At 36.1% G+C, this 20075-nt stretch overlaps 1 protein-coding gene across 2 annotated transcripts in view; it reads left to right on the top strand.

Annotated features, from left to right (window-relative positions):
- RPH3A (rabphilin 3A) overlaps positions 1 to 20075 on the top strand; it is a 1850086-nt gene that overhangs the window by 1576165 nt on the left and 253846 nt on the right. For both annotated transcript variants that reach the window (XM_044068420.1, XM_044068419.1), the window contains 2 exons: positions 4866 to 4945; positions 13718 to 13792. In XM_044068420.1, coding sequence (XP_043924355.1) covers positions 4866 to 4945; positions 13718 to 13792 — 155 coding nt within the window. The remainder of the gene's footprint in view (positions 1 to 4865; positions 4946 to 13717; positions 13793 to 20075) is intronic.

Genomic DNA, 20075 nt, shown 5'->3' with positions numbered 1-20075 from the left:
TGTGTGTGTGTGTGTGTGTGTGTGTGTGTGTTCATGTGTGTGTGTTCGTGTGTGTGTGTGTGTGTGTGTGTGTGTGTGTGTGTGTGTGTTCGTGTGTGTGTGATATGTGTGTGTGTGTGTGTGTGTGTGTGTGTGTGTGTGTGTGTGTGTGTGTGTGTGTGTGTGTGTGTGTGATGAACATACATTTTATTTATTTGTTTATTTGACATTTGTTTGCCGGAAAGTCCAACTGTGCCAAAAAGTACCCTTTTTCAGTGGATGCTCAGGGAGAAAAACCCATAACTATCTGAAAATACAACATTACAGTGTGTAAATTGATATCTATTAAAATAACAAAAGTTTCCCAAAATAGAATCCTATGATTTGAAGCAGACTATTATATAAAATAAAACTAAGAGGTGACATGTGACACAGGGTATAGCCCAAACAGTAGGAGAAGCAGGAGATAAAAATCACAGTCACATATGATATGATAAACATATGATTAAAATGGCATATTTATATAACGTACATAATTTGCATGCTATGAAGAAATAATAGTAAAGGGAAAACAAAGAAGGTATATACAGTGCCATAAGGCAATATATAATTTGGATAAGAGAGGCAAAAGAAAGGAGATTATATGAGAGCAGTCTAACGGAGGTGCAACTGACTATAGGTAGTCAGATATTAAATGTTGGAAACAGTGGGAAGCTGAATAGACTGAGGTTAAGACTGAGTTGAAGGAGAAAAGACATATTAGGGAGAAGCATTGTAGGAGGGGAGAAAATGGGGCTGAGTAGATTCGCCTAGGATTGGAGCAGGAGCAGATCCAGAATTTCCTTAAGTATTCTTTTAAGGAGTATTTGAATAAGGATAGGTTAGAGATAGTTCTGATGGGTAGAGGAAGGGAATTCCAAACTTTTGCTACTGAGTGTGAGTATAGGCTTTGACCAGAGGAGCTGGTGGATTTAAGTACGGATAGGAGTTATTTTTGGATCTAAGAGGTCTATTTGTGATGTATAAGCTGAGTAATGTATTAAGTGTTAGACATGCTGAGGGTTTATAAATAAGGTTATGTGCCATTATAAGCTGTATATAGGTAAGATTACTGGGAAGTTCAAGCCACTGAAGGGAGTGAGTTTTATAGTGGTGTGTGATGGAATTTGCATTAGTGGCGAACTTGGCAATTTTGTTATAACATCTTTCAAGTCTGGTAAAAATAGGGACACCATAAAGTAAAGCGGATATAAGGTAGGATTTGGCTTGAATCATTTTGGTTGGGGTACAAAGGAAGAGCTTGTTTCTTTATAGCATGCCAAGTTTTTGGTGGGGATTTTTGATACTGCTTTGGATGTTTCGGTCAAACTTGAGTTTATCATCAGTTATGACTCCAAATAATTTGGTGTGGGGGACCATTTCAATGCTGCTGTTGTCGATGGAGTAAATCTTAAAAACAGTTTTGCTGGAGGAGTGAGATTTTTGAGTGAAGAGGTAGAGCTTTGTTTTTTATGGATGAGTAAGAGCTGAGCATTGGTAAGCCAAGTTTCAACAAAGGTAAATACTTGTTGGGTTATATGCTACCAGGTGCTGTTAGGTTGTTGAAGAGAAGATGATAGTGCAGTCATCTGCACATTGAATGAGTGTGCCTTAACAATAGGAAGTATGTACATTATTGCTGAAATATTGAAGAGCAATGGACCAAGGATGCATCCTCATGGAACTCCAGTAGCAGTGAGAAGATTTGGTAAGATAGAGCCTTGCCATTTTACTGATTGTTGTCTGTTAGCTATGTAGCTGGAGAACCATTGAATTGAAGGAGGTGAAAAAACAAGGATGGAAAGTTGTCTGAGAAGTGCAAATGAGAGACCATATCAAAAACTTCTGACAGGTCTAGAAAAACTGCTGATACAAGTTTTCCCGAATCTCTTGCTCTATCGACAATGTCTGTGAATGATACTAAGTCTGTAGATGTAGTGTGCACTGGGCAGAAAGCATGCTGGGTACTGCTGAAATTATTGTTTTGTAACAGAATCTGTGGAACTTGTATGAATGCACTCTGAGACAGGGGACAAGATAGCTATAGGCTGGAAATTTGTTATGTCAGTAGAATGCCATCTTTTGTGCAAAGGGGTGATACATAGGACATTTCCATAGGTTTGAATGATTTGACTCTGCAATGGATCTGTTAATAAGGATGCTGACTGGGTTTGCTTTGGCATCAGCAGCACATTTTAGGTTCTCTGGAGGGAGGTTATCACCTAATTTTGAGCAAACTTTGAGTCTAAATAGTAATTTTTTTATTAGGACTGTAGGAACAGACTGAAAAACAAACTTGTCAGGTGGAGAAGGATTGGAGATTATTAGGGGCAGGATTTGGGGAGTTTAGTGGAAAAGAAGTGGAGGTGTTATTGGAGTTTGAGGTTAATTTAGCTATGCTTTTTATGAAAAATGTCTTGCAATTAGTAGCTGTTTGAAGAGGGGTGCTCTAGGCATGGGCAGGGGTCCTTTTTATTTCCAGGTTTGAGTAAGGATGATTTGGAAGACCAGCATTTTTTTAGGGTTATGTGTGTGTTTATCTTGTATGTGGTTGCAGTATAATGTTTTATCCCTTGTGACTAAGTATCATGGATAGGCCATTACTAGTAATTGTCAAAACAACTCAAAATAAGCTTTACTAGCTAAGACTGGAATGTAAGTGACACAATGAAGTATTTGCATTTATAATTTAACCCACTAACTGTATCAGTACATTAAAATGCATATACTACCAATACTTGTTTTTTTCTCACAAAGATATTTTATAGCTGATTCCTAGAAATTATATGCATTATTTGGAGAGGTAGTACTCTAAAAATATTTATTTTACTTAAATTATTTTATCGCCACTGTTAGCATAAAGGTGAAATTATGCTACAATAGAACAAGTTTTAATACACTGACTTGTAAATCAAAAGAAAAAAAAGAGCCATTCATAGTCAATAATAAGCCAGGTTCATTCCTCCAGATATATGCACACAACTCTGAGGAACAAAAACAAAAAGCTCTTCTGTCCTTTTAAACCATGGTAACATGCTTGCTACATTTTTAGAAAGCGACTGCTAAAGTTTATGCCTGACACAGAGTGCTAATACACTTCAGTTCTGACTGCAAATGCAATACCGACTTATATTTCTGAATGCTGGTAATGTACTTAAGACTGATCTCTGTGTGCTAACTGTAGCTGCTAACACTTTGCACCTTGAGAGGCTTCCCCTTCACCCCACCCTAGTCATACTATGCTAGAATCTAGATTACTCTCCAGCTTGATACCAAAATATTTGAGAACAGTCAGTGCTTGAGCTATATCAACAATGTATAGTAGCATGACTGTGCATTAAGAAATACAAGTCCTAATGTGCAATTGATAAATTTGCTTCCAAGCTGATTTGGGAAGTAGTTACACAGGATGCTGAAAATATAAGGTCTACAGTTCAGCAGATCAACACAAATTGACAGCTTATCGCTCATGCTGAAGACAAACTGAAAATGTCACAACCCCTGAGTAATGGCAGTACAGAGGAAAGGCATGTTAATAGTATGCCACCTTTATGAGGGATGTTTATCACTAAAAGAGTGATAGACTCATGCTTCTTCAGTAATTGTAGCAAAATGAGTACTGTTATTCCACAACAGATTATATGGAAATGGTAGCAAATAGTGGGAAACGGAGTGAGGCAAAGAATTTGCACAAGCAAACATTAAGAGCAGTCAATAACTATGTAAGACAGTTACAAAGATGAATAGTGCATGGATGATTCAAAAGGATCCTTATAGAAAAACAGCCACTTAATAATATATTTTTGCAAGTAGCATCTCAGAGGATCACCAATATTTGAATAAAAAAAAAACACAGGCATATATTTTGAAAATCTCAGCATGTATTTTCATAACAAAGGAGGAATAAACCACTTTTTCTGGAATGCAATGTGTAACACAGTGTAAATGCTGGTTAGTGCACCTGTCGTCTGTAGTTTTAACCAAAGCAGGCCATACTATTAATGCAAACGTTTGCTATCCTGGTGAGAGCATTGGAGTTAGTATGGTGACTGCTGTAATATTTTAATAAAAAAATGTGTGAAATAATGTTTTTGTGGGAAAAGTGTCAAACAGCAGACTTGAGCCTATAGTTAAGTTAAAACCAAGTTCATTTGCAATTTGTATTTGCCCTTTATAAGGAAAAAAAATAAGAACAAAATACAAGTAAAATGATTTGACATCCTTATGATGTAAGTGCCTGTTAATCCAATTGTTGCACTGTCTTAACTCTACAGAAGGGTTTGGTTAAAGGCTTATTCATGATGCATTCACTCAGTCCCTAAGGGCATACAGCATAAGTGTAAGATTTTAATTACCTTTTATCTAACTTCTGGGAGCGCCTTTGTGTCGCCTCTGAAAAAATGCAAAAATTGCTCAGCATGAAACTTCCAAAATTGTTTAATAATATGTTTCTGTGTGCTTAATAAGAATGACTTTGCAAAATCAGAATACAATACAGAAGCCTTTTGACAGTGGTACATTTTAAAACTGAAATGTCTTCTGACTCTATAATGGTGACTTTGCTTCCTTTAATCTGTATAATACAGACTAGTGTGACTGTATAAAAATGATCCTAGTAAATAAGCTCAGCTAGTTTTTTAAGATATTTGTAAGTAATAAAATAGCTTTCCAAGTTAAAAATTGTAGCTTGTGTCAAGTAAGAATTTGAAGAATGCTTACATGATGACCTTTTGTTGCTGTCTGGTTACAGCACTGTAAAAATACGTTTTTATAAGAAACTGAGAAGCAATACAAGTGTCTGTCCTAAGTCCATTATCATGACCTTTGTATTTTTCCTTTTGTTATAGCCACACTAGGATCTTTGGAATTCAGTTTATTTCATGACCAGGAGAACAGCTCTTTGCACTGCACCATAATGAGAGCAAAGGTATGTGACGTATGTATCATGTGACATTGCTTTAGACCATACAGGAATTCCTGGGATACAATTGTCATGTATTTTGAGAGAGATTCAGCAAGTGACATAACAAACCTCTATTTTAATATTCTAGCATATCATACCCTATCACGTATAGGACATGTATAACAGCTCAAAATGTCTTCTAAAAAGATCTGTCACTAATATAAATTTATATGTAAAATCATCTCCCAGTAATCATCCACATTATATATTTAGAACAGAGTAATATATTGAATGATTAATAGTTTTGTTGTGGTTGCATGACAAACATTTTCTTTGGGGGCTGGTATTCATAGTTGTGTCATTGTCAAACCCATAGCAAATACTTCATTTTAGGATTCCTCCTAAAGGTCAAGACCCACACAAGTAAAGTATGGCAGTACTTTTTTTTTTTTTTTTTTTTTTTTTTTTTTTTACTATAAACGTTGTTAACTTGAAAAAAAAAACTGTCCAGTGTTCTCGGTTGCATAAATCTGTCCTGCAGAAATGTGAATGGCTTTATGAATACACCCATCACACCTTCATTTTCCTGTATATGTCGTTCATATAATCGTGTTGTTGCCTGAGGAGTAAGGCAGTGCATTTAAGTATGCTACCTCTATTCCCTGGGCTTGAGTCTCATAATCTTAAGCTACATATTGTGATAATAAATGAGTCACACAATTATCTATTCTCCTAGGTTGCCTTTTGTAAATATTTTTAGATTTGTGAAGATGAGCGAACAAATTATTTTATTTATAAATTGATACACTCTGACTTAATATTGGCATTCACCTCCTATATGGTGTTTAGGCATCTCCCACTGCTAGTTACTTCCTCTATTTAAATGCAAAATGTTCAACAGTACTTGTTTGCAGCTGCAACTCATGAATTGTAATTATTGTCCAGAGGAAATTAAATGTTTAGAGATGAAATAGAGGTAGACTTGAATCATTTTCCAAGCTGTTTTTAAATTCCATGGTGATCAATGGCACACCCTGCCTGCTTGATCACTGTCCTTCCTTTTCACTATTTTGACTGACTTGCACTTAAGGCATATGCACTTTCTGTACTTTGTGAACTCACTTGAAATGTATTTATTTAACATTTGTTTACCACAAAGTCTGATTGGGACAGAGCCCATTTTCAGCAGAGGCCCAGGAAAAAACATTCCAGATGCTTGTCTTTGGGAGGAAACCCACGCTTATGCAAGGAAGACATGCAGACTCCACACAGAAGGCACCCCAGCTGTGAATCGAACCAGAGAACCTCTTGCTGTGAGGCAACAATGCTAACCGCTGCATCACTGTGCCACCCAATAATATAATAATAAAATAGTTTGATGTTTTTTTCCCTTAACCTGTAAAAAAGGTCCCTGGCTTCATCATTTACTCCTGGACTGCTGCATTACTCACCTGGGGGAAGTCTTAAGTTCAAAGACCATCTGAATTCAACACATTTTGATGTAATCAACAAGAAACTAAAGCAGTTTAATAAACTGAGATAACTATACTTCAATATATGTCAGGTGGGAGGCAACACGTATATGCATAATATGTTTAATTCCAAATTTTTAATGCAGCCTTTGGAAATCGTAATCTTTAGTGGACATTAGGTTTATCACTGCACAATAGCCACAATAAATTGATGGTGCAGCCATATGTTGGGTAGTCCTCTACTATAGAAATGAGAATTTAGCTGTGTTTCCATCCTTAATATAGTCATAGTGTTATGCTGGAGCTATAATGAAACTACACGTCAGAATAGCAATAATTAACTAACTAAATAAATAAATAATGATAATAATAATAATTAATAATAAATGACTAACTAAATAAATAAATAATGATAACAATAATAATAATTAATAATAAATGAGAGGATCATCGCTATTTCCTTGGAATTTAACAGCACATATTTGCAAGTCTGGAACATTTTGGAAAATGTGTATGTATTTTAGCAACATGAACATTATGTTTTATAGTCCACAAGATGCACGCCATTGCTTTTTGTTTTTAAATCCTACTCAGAATAAGAAGCAGTCGTGTATTTTCAGAGACTGATCTGAGTTTGTCTCTTTCATATATATTGGGTGAGATTAATCAGATGGTTATCCTTTAAGTTGTTGACAAGGGTCAACTTCTGTAACATATCTTTTCTTTTAATTTATGTTTCTCTATCCATAGTGAATAAATTGGCTCCCCTATACGTGCTCAAGTTGAAATTGCTCCAGCATCAGTAGCTTGCAGGCAAAAAAAAAGACGAGCAACATAGCACCAAACACTGTTCCCATAGGAAATCATTGCTGGCGCAGTTCCAAAGTGTACACTGGCAATGATTCACTTCTTTAAGGAGAGTTCTCCCTTCTTTGAGATGGTTTGACCATGGAGCTGGTGTTTATAAGACTGGGGGTGTGGGGGCTTGCTCCCATGCAAAAACACTGATAAAAATATTTTGTTTTCCCCTTTGACTTCCAGGATTTATTTTTTTTTATCCTTTCAGCATGTCAGCTTTTACTAAGATGGTATTTCATAGTAGAACCAAATAAATCATATCATGAGTCAAAATATTACTACTCTGACATCAGGATACTTTTTGTGTTATTGTTACAGAACAGTAATGATAGCAGGAGGGTATGGATTTTCTCCTGGCATGGCTTTCATTCTTGTGCCACAGGTAGTAAGACAGCTTCAACAGCTGGTAGTGATTTATTTTATTATGAGTTTTCCACAAAATCACAATAACACAATGGGCAATATCTGTGCATAATTTTGTACTGATATATTATGACTTTCATTCGAGATATTAGAAGGGACAGTGCCTGAATTTTAGACATGATCTACATAAGTCTCTAGATGTAGTCTTTTGCAGTTTTATGTCAGATAATTCAGTTTAAAATTAACTGGCATGTGATTTTGGCAGGACCCTTTTCTATTCATTTTTTAAATTTGCTTTATTTTATTTTTTAAAGCAAAACAAAACTAAAAAATAAATTTTTACCACCCACTATTTACAAATTCTATAATTTACAAACAATAAAAATATAAAGAAAATAGCATCAAAATAAAATGCAATCATTAAGAATGAAAATAGAATCAGTATGAAGATCAGTCAATACAAACAATAAACAACATTATCATATCTTTCCTTAATGACATTAATGGTAGATTAGCTTCCTATGAAAAATAACTTCTTAATCGCAAGAAAACTAAATTGCAACGAGACTTGAGAGATTATGAAAGGAAGAAAGCATTTGTGCTTTCTACCAATCAACAGTCTACACGTCATAAAGTTTGATTTCAAAGAGAACAGGAAGCAAAGGAGCAGCACTCAGACATACATCGGCAGAAAGTGCGGTTTCTTCAGCAGATGAACGAGATAAGGAAGAACAGTTTCCACGCTTGCCAGCCCCACAACAAGGTGACTCTTTCAGGACAACATTTCGTGGGTCAACTAGCAACAAAGGAGCTGGTAAGCAAAGAACATGGTTTGGACAAGGTGGTAATAGTGAACAAAGTCATGGACAATATAACAAACATGAAAAATGGACATATTAGTCACGTATGGACTGTCAATTCAGACCCTTATGTTGTTAATGTATCTAGTTATGTATTCAATGAATGGGAAATGTCTGTTTTAAACAAAGGTCTAAAATTTATTCCAACAGTAATTCTTAGACCTTACGAATTGAAGAGTGAAATTTTCAAATTAGTACGCAAAATGCACATAAAGGAATATTTTTTTGAAACTAAAACGATTAATAATATACAATCATGTAATACAAGTGATTCTAAATCTGATGAAAGTTTTTACTCATGTGAATCAGACATAGAAGCTAATGCATATAGTAAACTAGATATGTCTTGTATTAAAGTTAATAGCAAGTTTATGCCGCCTTGTAAAAATGAAAATATTTTACGATTTAATACAACTGTTAATGTCATGTTAGATAAGGAATTGACTGAATTTAATAAAAAAGCTAGAATGTATAATATGACTAAGCAGGAATGGTTAAGTTTGAAACAGTTAAGTGAAAATGTGAATTTGGTTTTCAAACCCTCAGATAAGGGGGGTAAATTAGTCATCGTGGACATTCAAGATTATTATAGGATGTGTATGGATCATTTAAATAATATTAATATATATTGCCAAATGTCCAAAGCAATATATTTAAAGGCAATTAATGATTATGAACGATTACTACATAAAGGAATATGTTTAAATTATTTTTCTTAAAAAGATGTTAATGACAAATTTAGCAGCAAAGATAGTGTGATTGCTAAATTTTATTGTCTTGCTAAAATACACATGAATGCAACACATCCTCCAGGATGACCTATAGTTTCTGCTATTGGTTCCTTTACATATAATGTGGGCTGTTTACTACATGAATGTTTAGTTAATACAGTGGTTAAATTGCCAGAATATATCAAAGATTCTTTTGATTTGTTGGATAAATTGAAGCAGATATGCTGGCAATCAGATATGTACTTTTTGGTAATAGATGTTGTTAGACTATACACTAGTATACAACATCATTTGGGTATGGAAGCACTTATTTACTTCATGGGGGACAGCCCTAAAACTCAATATATTAAGGAACTGATACATTTCTGCTTATCTAATAACATTTTTGAATTTAATGACAAACTTTCTCAGCAGTTACACGGGACAGCAATGGGGGCAGCATTTGCCCCCATGTATGCAAATCTTTTTATGGGCCTGGTTGAATACAGTTATATTTACAGGAGTTCATTTTATAAAAAATATGTTGTGACTTATTTTCGTTATATAGATGATTTGATATTCATTTGTAAAGGTGGAAAAGATCAAGTTAATATTTTTATTGAATATTTAAATAATAGTAGATTTCTAATTAAATATGATGGTCTACAAGAAGGCAATAAAGTGAATTACTTGGATTTAACATTAGAAGGGATGACAAACAGGCAAATAAGAACACGCATATATAGAAAATTTGATAAACCTAATTATGTGTTCTATGGCAATAGTTGTCATCCTGCACATACAATCGAATCATTACCATATGGCGAAATGTTAAGAATTAAAAGATTGTGCAGTGATTTAGAAGATGCAAAAGTTCAGGCATCAGAAACAAGTAACATGCTTATAGAAAGAGGTTATACTGAACTAACAGTTAAAGAATATTATAATAAAGTGTTTTGACACAGGTTAAGAAATGGTGAAATAAAATATAACCATAATTGGTGGAGTAATGAGAATAAAACTTGGGATTTAGAACAAACAATAGCTCATGCATCCAAATAAACTATTTTTTAGACATATTACAAAAATGTATTAAAGGTTTGTGGAACACTATGAAAAAGGAAGTACCTTCACTTATGAATATACAGCTTAGGTTTTCCTATCAAAAAGTTAGAAGTCTTAAAGGTTTCTTAGTGCATAGTATTTACAAAAAAACAAATGAAAATATAGGGAATTTTATTGTAAATATAGGAACACAAATATGTGGAAATTGTTCTGTTTGTCAGTATATTACTAATAGTTTTGAGGAAATAAATGGAATTACATTTGAAACAAAAGGTTGTTTTACATGTAAAAGTGTGGGGGTGATTTATGCTATTAAATGTGAATGTAATCAATGTTATATAGGAGAAACTAAAAGAAGTTTAACAGACAGAATAAAAGAGCACGTTAGAGATATGAAAAATCATAAAATATTTAGTCCGTTGGTAGAACATAGTAATAAAAAACATGGAGGGACCCCTTTAAAATTTAAAGTTACTATTTTAGAACAAATTAATGTTAAATATATAAGTGAAAATAGGATGAAGTATCTTTTAAGGAAGAAGGAATCTACTATAATTCTTAAATATAGTACATTGCCACCCATAGGACTTAATCGGGAATGCAATTGGAAAAGTTTTATTTAGAATAGATATGTTTGAATGTATTAAATAGAAATAGTATTTATTTAGCAGTTGTATTAATGAATATAATTGATAATAAGATTGTTTAGAAAAGTATGTAATTGGTTAATTAATGTTCATTATATAAAGATGTATATTAGGAATGTTTTAGTTACTCTGTAAAGGCTATTTGGCCGAGGCGCTACGAGTTTACAGTATTGGTGTTGTTATTAGCTGCTATTTTAGCTTGTATTATATGAACTGGTTCTTATTGAAGTCCAAATTGTCTTTGTGGCTGTTTATTCAAAATTGGAGTATTGAATAAACACATTTTTAACACAATTGGAGCAGTGATATCACTGGGTAGCGGTGGTTCATTTCTTCATCAAGTGTTTTTGTTGTTTACAATTATCATGCCATTATTTCTCAAAATGCAGGTCATGGTGGTACAGATAACAAAAACATGCTTTTCCTCCCCAGGAAATAAGAGTAGTTTGAATCAACTTTTCCATTATGGTCTCTTTTGAGACTGTGATAAAATTAAATTCTAATCTGTTCCTTGTTCTTTTTTTACATTGTTTAAATCTAAAGGCTTACAAAACTCTCAAAATAGTCCCTATGGATATGTTTTATTTTATTTTTGAATGCACAACATTTCTAAAAATAAATTTAGATTTTAAATAGAAAGATATATGATAAATCTTTAAGAACAATGTTTTTTGTCGCTGTTCCCATAAGGAAGTCTAACCCATGAGTGCATTCTAAATTATTGTCTTTATTATTGCCCTTAAATAAATAAAATTATGAAAAAAAAACATTTATTTGTACAACTGACATAATATTGCATTTTTAAAACATCTTCTTAACAAAAATAAACTGTCACCCTGGAACTACTTTTGCAGTCTTTCAAAGCTTTGTTACTAATATCTCATCCAGCTGCCCGTTGCTTTAGTTCTTTAGGTGGTATGAATTGAGAAACACTTTTAGTGCTATAGTTGCAATGCCGTATTTGGTAACCTTACCTTTTTGCATCTTTTCTTCTCATCTCATTGTAAAACCTCTATATTTTAAATTATTTGTGTGAACTGATATTGTCAATACCATGCTGTAGTCTGGGAAGAAAACATACATATATATGAATTTCCAGTAGATTAGTTCGTCAACATTGTGTACTTATTTATAACTTTTTTTGTGTTCTGTTGTTTGGTATACTATTTAAAGGGAAAATTATTACAAATTGCATCACAGTGAAGGGCATACAATCATGGAAGAGGAAGAAGATGATGGCTCTTTACTAGGACCTGAGTTTTGTGGAGATTATTTATTTATTTTTTTTTTGTCTTATCTATTTATATTTTCATTTATTATAATAACAAGGTATGTGTTCCAGGCAGAAGAGGCACCATATAGCTGAAAATATTTATTAAAAGAGCAATTCAGTAAGAGCAGTATGTTATATATGTATAGGAGTTATCAGCTAATTTACTGAGGTTTGATCGAGATGGTATAACAGCTATGTAAGGTAGACTTGAGGATCATATGCTACCTTTGTGCAGTTAAAGTCACACTGATTACATGAAAACCAGTGTGGAAAATCAGCGATGCCTGGCTGCTGTGGGACACTGAGATACAAATCCAACCAGAAATGCAATACTATAGCATGACGGTCTTTATGAATGGGTATGTAGAATACATACTGAATGACTTAAGTTACGGTGTAATTTTTACTTGTATTCCACCATTTAAAACATTTGTACATTGCTGGTACGTTCTACCATAAAGAGAAGAATAAATTGTGGTTACAAAAGTAAGTGTGCTCATGCATATATGACAGTCTTTCTGAAATGCTGCAGCATTTTAATGTTAGCAGCAGTGTGTGAATAGAATTTGTTGCATGTGATATGTAAATCAGATTAGCAATTTAACATATTCTGGCTGTAAAATAAAAGTAAGTGCAAGACTACTGGTTACAATGATTGTTGCATAACTTACACATAGAATGAGCAATGAATCATTTGGGCTAATGAATATTTTAGGTTCATAGGTAGGTACTAGGCTATCGGCCCTAGGGCCCATACAAGCCTAGCCAAAAAATGTACCCTAGCTTTTGCCACCCAAGAAAATTATTTTCCTGTGTCCCTGTCAAGCAGAGCCACAGAAGTGATCCCCGGGTTGAATTTCCCATTTCCCATCCAATCATCAAGATTTTTCTTGAAGAGTGCTAATGAGGAGCTCTGTTTGACATAGATAGGTAGTCTGTTCCAGAGTATGGGAAGTCTCTGGGACAGGAATCTATCCCTCCAGCATGTTCTGTTTATTGTGGTGACAAGGTTTAGGTCCCTAGAGCATGTAGCTCGGAAGGATTGGGATTTCTTTAAGTGGAGCATGTCCAACAGCTCTGGGTTTGACATAGCTTTGTATGTTAGGCAGAGATCGCCCCTGAGTAGGCGATATGCGATGGAGTAAAGCTGTAGTTTTTTGAGAGGGTCTGCATAGGGCATCTGTTTGAGGCCAGTAATCCTCTTTGTGAGGTATTTCTGTGGTCTTTCCAGTTGTTGTAGATGTCTTGTGAGGTACATACCAAAAGGGGCATTGTACTCTATAATGGGTCTAATGAGTGATGAGTAGAGGGGAACAATGACCTCTTTTTTTCTGGATGAGAATCCTTTTTTGATGAGATGAGCCACGTTACTTATGTTATTCTACAAACAAGCAGGCTTACCAAGAGAAATATGATCTATTTAGAGAAACTTGATTGATTCTAGTTATGGAATTAATGCTACCTGTGCACAAATATTTAGGGCACATTGTATATCTGTGTTATAGACATCTTCATCAACTATCATCTGCTTTTTTTCTGTTTTTGCAGGGTCTAAAACCAATGGACTCCAATGGTTTAGCAGATCCATATGTCAAACTACATCTCCTGCCTGGAGCTAGTAAGGTAAAAGATGCTATTATTTCAGAAATAACTTTATGTATGTAGGTGAAGATGTGATGGAGATGATGAACAGAGCTCTGATAATGTGTAATATCCACCTAATTACACAGATAACATTTATACAGTTGCTCTACCCTTTTCATCTTCTTCCCATTTAAACTGTTTCTATCTCACATACTCATGGATTTCTCCATGGAGACATAGTCCACTGCCTAGTAAAACATTATTTTTCTTACATCTGCATCCACAAATCATTCTATAAAGTAATATCTTCTCTTTACAGTCTTGAATGCAATCCCCTCACCCTACCTGGTGTGCATACCTCTCAATCTCATAGAGCAAGAAATTTGGACAAAGCCACAAATAATGGGGGAACAAAGACCCAAAAATAGGGACACTTTTTAAATATTGCTCTTACAAACTTAGAATGTTGATACACTAACAGGTTTTGCATTGCCAAGAATGTTATGAAAATTATAGAGTCTGAAACTCAAATGTCTGCAATTATTTTCTGACTTCAGTCCTCAATGTTTTACCAGCAATTTGCCAGAAAACCACAATTTTATGAGACGCAGGTCAAAAATATGAGGCACAAATCTGGACATTCTGTGAAAATCTGGATAGTTGAGAGGTACGCAGATGTGTGCTCCTCCCATCACTATCTTTTCTCCTGATCTCAATGCTCTTGACATTTTAGGACACTGTGGAACCAGATTACGCCTACTTTTTCATGTTTCTCATCCGGGATGTACACATTTAGGGCTGGAGTTCCTGCCCTATATACTCCAATTCCCAAACCTTAGTATGATTTTTATTACTGCTCTTTTAACCTCCTTCACTAACCTGATCCATGTAACGCCCCCATAATTGTGTGCAGTACTTCAGGTGGTGCTATACAGGTGCTCAGCTCCATTGAAAAGTGATCTGTGGTTGCCAGTAGTGCATGTATAAGCAAGTGCAATGTATAAACTCAAGTACTTCTTGGTCTTTCCAATAGGCATGCTTCACTGTATGAACAGACTCATTCTAGTTGTGATAGTTAATTAGGTTACAGGGAGTTTTAAATTTAAGCCATTCTTTCCAAGCTTTGACTCTGTCAGACATTGTAGCTTTTGTCTGGGTAATGAGTGTCTGGCGTGGTTAATTTTTTTTTTGCAGTGCGGGGACATGTTTAAAGTATTATACAAAACTAAAACACAAAAAATAAATAATAGTAATAAATAAAATTAATTACAGGTGATTTCTGTAAAGTAACAAAGAATTAGAGGGGGTGAGAGTGTGATGGCTGTTTTTCTCCATTCTTGCATAATGAAAGATTGGTGAAGAGGTGTTAAACAACATTTTCTTTTAAAGAAGTGGCAAGAACCAGAGATTTGAATCTAAAAGGATGTTACTTAAACATGGATGGAAGAACTACTAAACTGCTTGCTAAATATCCTGTAGTGCATATTAAGGAAAAAAGCATATGTCTTGCTTACCAGTGCTGTAACAAACATTAATTTTTGATAGGAGTTTAATAGCACAGAATAAAATGTGTATGTTTCCTTCTATGTACAGTAAACTCTAAGTTAACCAGAACTCAAGCATCCAGAAAAAAAAAAATCAAAGAAATACAGTACGATTTTCATGTGTTGCACTTTTTGTTTCCCCCCCTGCAGAAACACACCTTACGTTTTTAGAGTTTTAGAGTTTTAAAAAGGCAGATAGGAATAAATTCCCTCTCTCCCCAACCTACGAACAAGTCAAACCAAACAAATAGTATAGGGTATAGCATTAGTCAGGCCTATTTTTAATAGTAACTCTCAAGCAACCAGAAACTACAGTTATCCAGCATCTACAAATCCCCATAGGTGCCAGTTAACTAAGAGTTTTCTGTACCTATATGCGTTCAGGCCATTTCTGTAAAACCACTGTTACAGAATAGATAACACTGAGAGCCTGTTTCAGTAAAAAAGGTAAATACTCTATTGCAAGACTGTGGGGGAGGGGCGGGCAACCACCCTGTGCTCCTTTACACCACAACTCTACAGAAACATTTGAGTAAACACAAAGAAAAAAAGAGAAAAGCAGATCACCTTCATAGCACATTTGCAGCAACTCTACTGCAATAAAAATTAGTATACAGTAAACTAAGAGGAACATAATTCTGAATAAAAGAATAATCGACTATAACCAGAAAATAAGTAGAGGGTGAGCAGTTTCTTTATATGGGACTTTTCAATGAAAGGATCTTTCAGTGTTATTTATTCAGTGACAGTATAATCAGTCAAGTGATGTGATCCCCATCTACAATATAGAATACTTTATGAATGCATGGAACACCTATATCATTTGTATGGTCCTATATATCAGCCCATATAGAACTGCACAGTGAATGAAAAAAAAAAATCTTGATGTAAGTGATTATTATGTAAAAACATTTTCCTTCATATAGTTTTGTCCTTCTATACCTGACCATTAGCACAACTGTAACATTAGCTGCATTTGTTACCTTATTTTACTGTTTCCAGCCTATTGTCTACTGCCCTTTATATAGTCATATTGTTGCACCCTTTAGTGTTTATGCTCTCTGTTTCAAATATTTACTGGTGTCTCTGTCTGTTACTGTAGTATGACACTCTCTCCTTGGTACTGTAATATGACACTGTATCCCTGGTACTGTACAATGACACTCTCTCCCTGGTACTATAGTATGACACTATCTCCCTGGTCCTGTAGTATGCCACTCTCTCCTTGGTAGTGTAGCATGACACTCTCTCCCTGGTAGTGTAGTATGCCACTCTCTCCTTGGTAGTGTAGTATGACAGTCTCTCCCTGGTACTGTAGTATGCCACTCTTTCCTTATTACCGTAGTATGACACTCTCTCCCTGGTACTGTAGTATGACACTGTCTCCCTGGTACTGTACAATGACACTCTCTCTCCCTGGTACTGTAGTATGCCAGTCTCTCCCTGGTACTGTAGTATGCCACTCTCTCCTTGGTACTGTAGTATGACACTCTCTTCCTGGTACTGTAGTATGACACTGTCCCCCTGGTACTGTACAATGATACTCTCTCCCTGGTACTGTACAATGACACTCTCTCCCTGGTACTGTAGTATGCCACTCTCTCTTTGGTACTGTAGTAGGACACTCTCTCCCTGGTACTGTAGTATGCCACTCTCTCCTTGGTACTGTAGTATGACACTCTCTCCCTGGTACTGTAGTATGCCACTCTCTCCTTTGTACTGTAGTATGACACTCTCTCCCTGGTACTGTAGTATGACACTGTCTCCCTGGTACTGTACATTGACACTCTCTCTCCCTGGTACTGTAGTATGACAGTCTCTCCCTGGTACTGTAGTATGCCACTCTCTCCTTGGTACTGTAGTATGACACTCTCTCCCTGGTACTGTAGTATGACACTGTCCCCCTGGTACTGTACAATGACACTCTCTCCCTGGTACTGTAGTATGCCACTCTCTCTTTGGTACTGTAGTAGGACACTCTCTCCCTGGTACTGTAGTATGCCACTCTCTCCTTGGTACTGTAGTATGTCACTCTCTCCTTGGTACTGAAATATGACACTCTCTCCCTGGTACTGTACAATGGCACTCTCTCCCTGGTGCTGTAGTATGTCACTCTCTCCCTGGTACTGTATTATGAAACTATCTCCCTCATATTGTAGTATGTCACTCTCTCCCTGGTACTGTATTATGACACTATCTCCCTCATACTGTAGTATGTCACCCTCTCCCTGGTACTGTACAATGACACTCTCTCCCTGGTACTGTAGTATGCCACTCTCTCCTTGGTACTGTAGTATGTCACTCTCTCCTTGGTACTGAAATATGACACTGTCTCCCTGGTACTGTACAATAGCACTCTCTCCCTGGTGCTGTAGTATGTCACTCTCTCCCTGGTACTGTATTATGACACTATCTCCCTCATACTGTAGTATGTCACCCTCTCCCTGGTATTGTAGAATAACTTTTCTGTCTGTGTTCTAAGTATTTCTCCAACTCCCCACCATCTCCCTACACACCTGAAAATGTAATGATTGTCTCAGTAAGCTTTTCCTATTCAGCAGCAGTAAAACATTAGTCCAGAAGAAATGTGTAACTAAATAAAAATCTAAGAGTTTTGCTAAATCATAATGGTAGCACCAATTCAGTTCGTAAGAATATTAGATAAAGAAGGCAGGGAAATTGCACTGCATTTTGGAATTTTATTTGGTGTTAGAAAGTACAAACATTCTCAGGGACTCATAAAGAATCCCTCTGCGTATGTTAAAGCCTACTGTAAAAAGGCCCTGGATCTCTGATGAGGAGATTTCTGATTCAGATATGCATCAGCTGCAATGAGGAAAGACCTCAATATTAGCAAATCTGCATGTCTCTGAATTGCTGTTAACTACCTCAAGTGCAGATCAGCACTTCCTGCCGTGGGTAACAGTGGTGGCAGCCGCATCCTGTCATCACAGGTACACCCCCATTCATTCTCCCATTCACAATACACACAGTCAAAACCACGTTCATACATAAATACACACATGCACACTATACCAGTTTCTCTATTGTCAGAATGTCCTCAGTGTCTCATTTTCCCTGCCCCTATAAATTACAAATTAATTCAGTCAGCCATTAATGCCAAACAATAGAGTTTCACACTTCATATCCTTCAGTTAATCCACGATAGTGAAAAAGCTGTTTGAGAAGCCATTGTCTACATTTTTTGGAAGCAAATTTTACATTTGTCCCTGATTTTCTCCTGTTTTGCATTACAAGGTTGAGAGGTATGCCTACCATTACCTCGTTACCTTTCCTTCACACCACACCCCATACGTCACAAACTGTTAGTGCAGCAGGTTAACACCAAGGTTTAACGTGGTAAGGATGCAGGGCGTGAATCCTTTTCCCTCTTTCTAGTTTAATTTTTTTTTTATTTATACATTACATATTTTTTTACTATATCCCTGAAGTCTGCTGTCTCCCTCCATCCCAGTACTGTGTAACTGCCATTAAGGCATGACATTGTTCTCCCTCATGGCTTTTGTTTCCCCATCGCTGTATTGTGTAAGTACTGTTAAGGCACAAGAAGTTGGTCTCCCTGGTGGCTAGTGTTTCCCTGACCCATGTCCACAACGTCATCCCTAGTGGCTAATATTTCCCTCCAACCCATGTCTGCAAAATTTTTCCCAGTTACTGGTCCCCCTGAGTCAATGTTGCAGGCTTTGTTCATTAGTCTAGGAAGTAGGACTGCCACCCCAGACCACACACAAACACATACACATGTGCACACCATTTTCCTGCCTAATCCCCCTATTGCTACCTACCACGCAGACACCTGAGCATACATACATGCAGCCTCTCACATACCTCGGCAATTACCTCTGCTGTAATGGGTGGCCATGTTCATTACCTCATGTGGCCAGAAGTGGCTGTATTAATTAACACAGCCAAGCAATTTTCTGAATTCTCTGCCTTAATGTAGACAGTTCCTAGGGGAGATCACATGGCTAGTCGCCGTATGTGTCTCCCCGAACTGCCTCATTAGCTTGTAGCACGACCCCAGAGCAGCCCACCGCAGTGCTGCACATCTTCATGCTGCAGCACTGTGGTAACATTGTTGCTGAATCAGAAATGGTTACCCTTCTGAAATGGGCCCACTGCCCTTAAGGGTTTAATCAGAAAGAAAGGAAGGAATTCGTAGTGTGATAACAGTATGCTAGTAGCATGTACAAATATTGTATAAAGAACTGGAGGGATATTTTTAAATGCAAATCATAGTTTAAACTTGAAGTGTACAACTAACTACAGAAGCGCTAAACTGATGCTGAGATGCAGAAATGATCAGCAGTGGTAGAAACCAGATGATAAACTGTTGCTTTATTTAGTGTTGTGTGTTAGAAACAGTTTGTCTAAAGCAAATTCAGAAAATGAACACAGTACTGACTGGTGGATAGCCACAGGAAATCTAGAATGTTAGCATTAAAATGTACTCACTGGAAGAAGAAATGGTTGAGACATAGTACATTAGAATTCATACAAATGCTTGACAGTTTTAGTCAAATTGGCCATGAAAGGGATTCCTACAGATGGGCCATATTACTGAGGCTCACAGTATGGCTATCAGTAGTGATGATGCCTCACAGAAAGTAGTCTCTGAAGGCAAGCCTACTAGGACTTCAGTAAGGCATGGGCCAGTAATGTGATGCATGGCTGGGTTCATTAGTAGCAGGGGCTACTTCTTTGCCAGTGGGAAAAATGAAGCATGTTTTTGCATTTAGTTTTAGTCCATGGCTTTG

Source organism: Protopterus annectens, chromosome 4.part0, assembly GCF_019279795.1.
Source record: "Protopterus annectens isolate FY-2018-M chromosome 4.part0, PAN1.0, whole genome shotgun sequence".
NCBI lineage: Eukaryota > Metazoa > Chordata > Ceratodontiformes > Protopteridae > Protopterus > Protopterus annectens.
The sequence above is the reverse complement of the archived record's forward strand: the minus strand, read 5'-3'. Positions and strand labels throughout refer to the sequence as shown.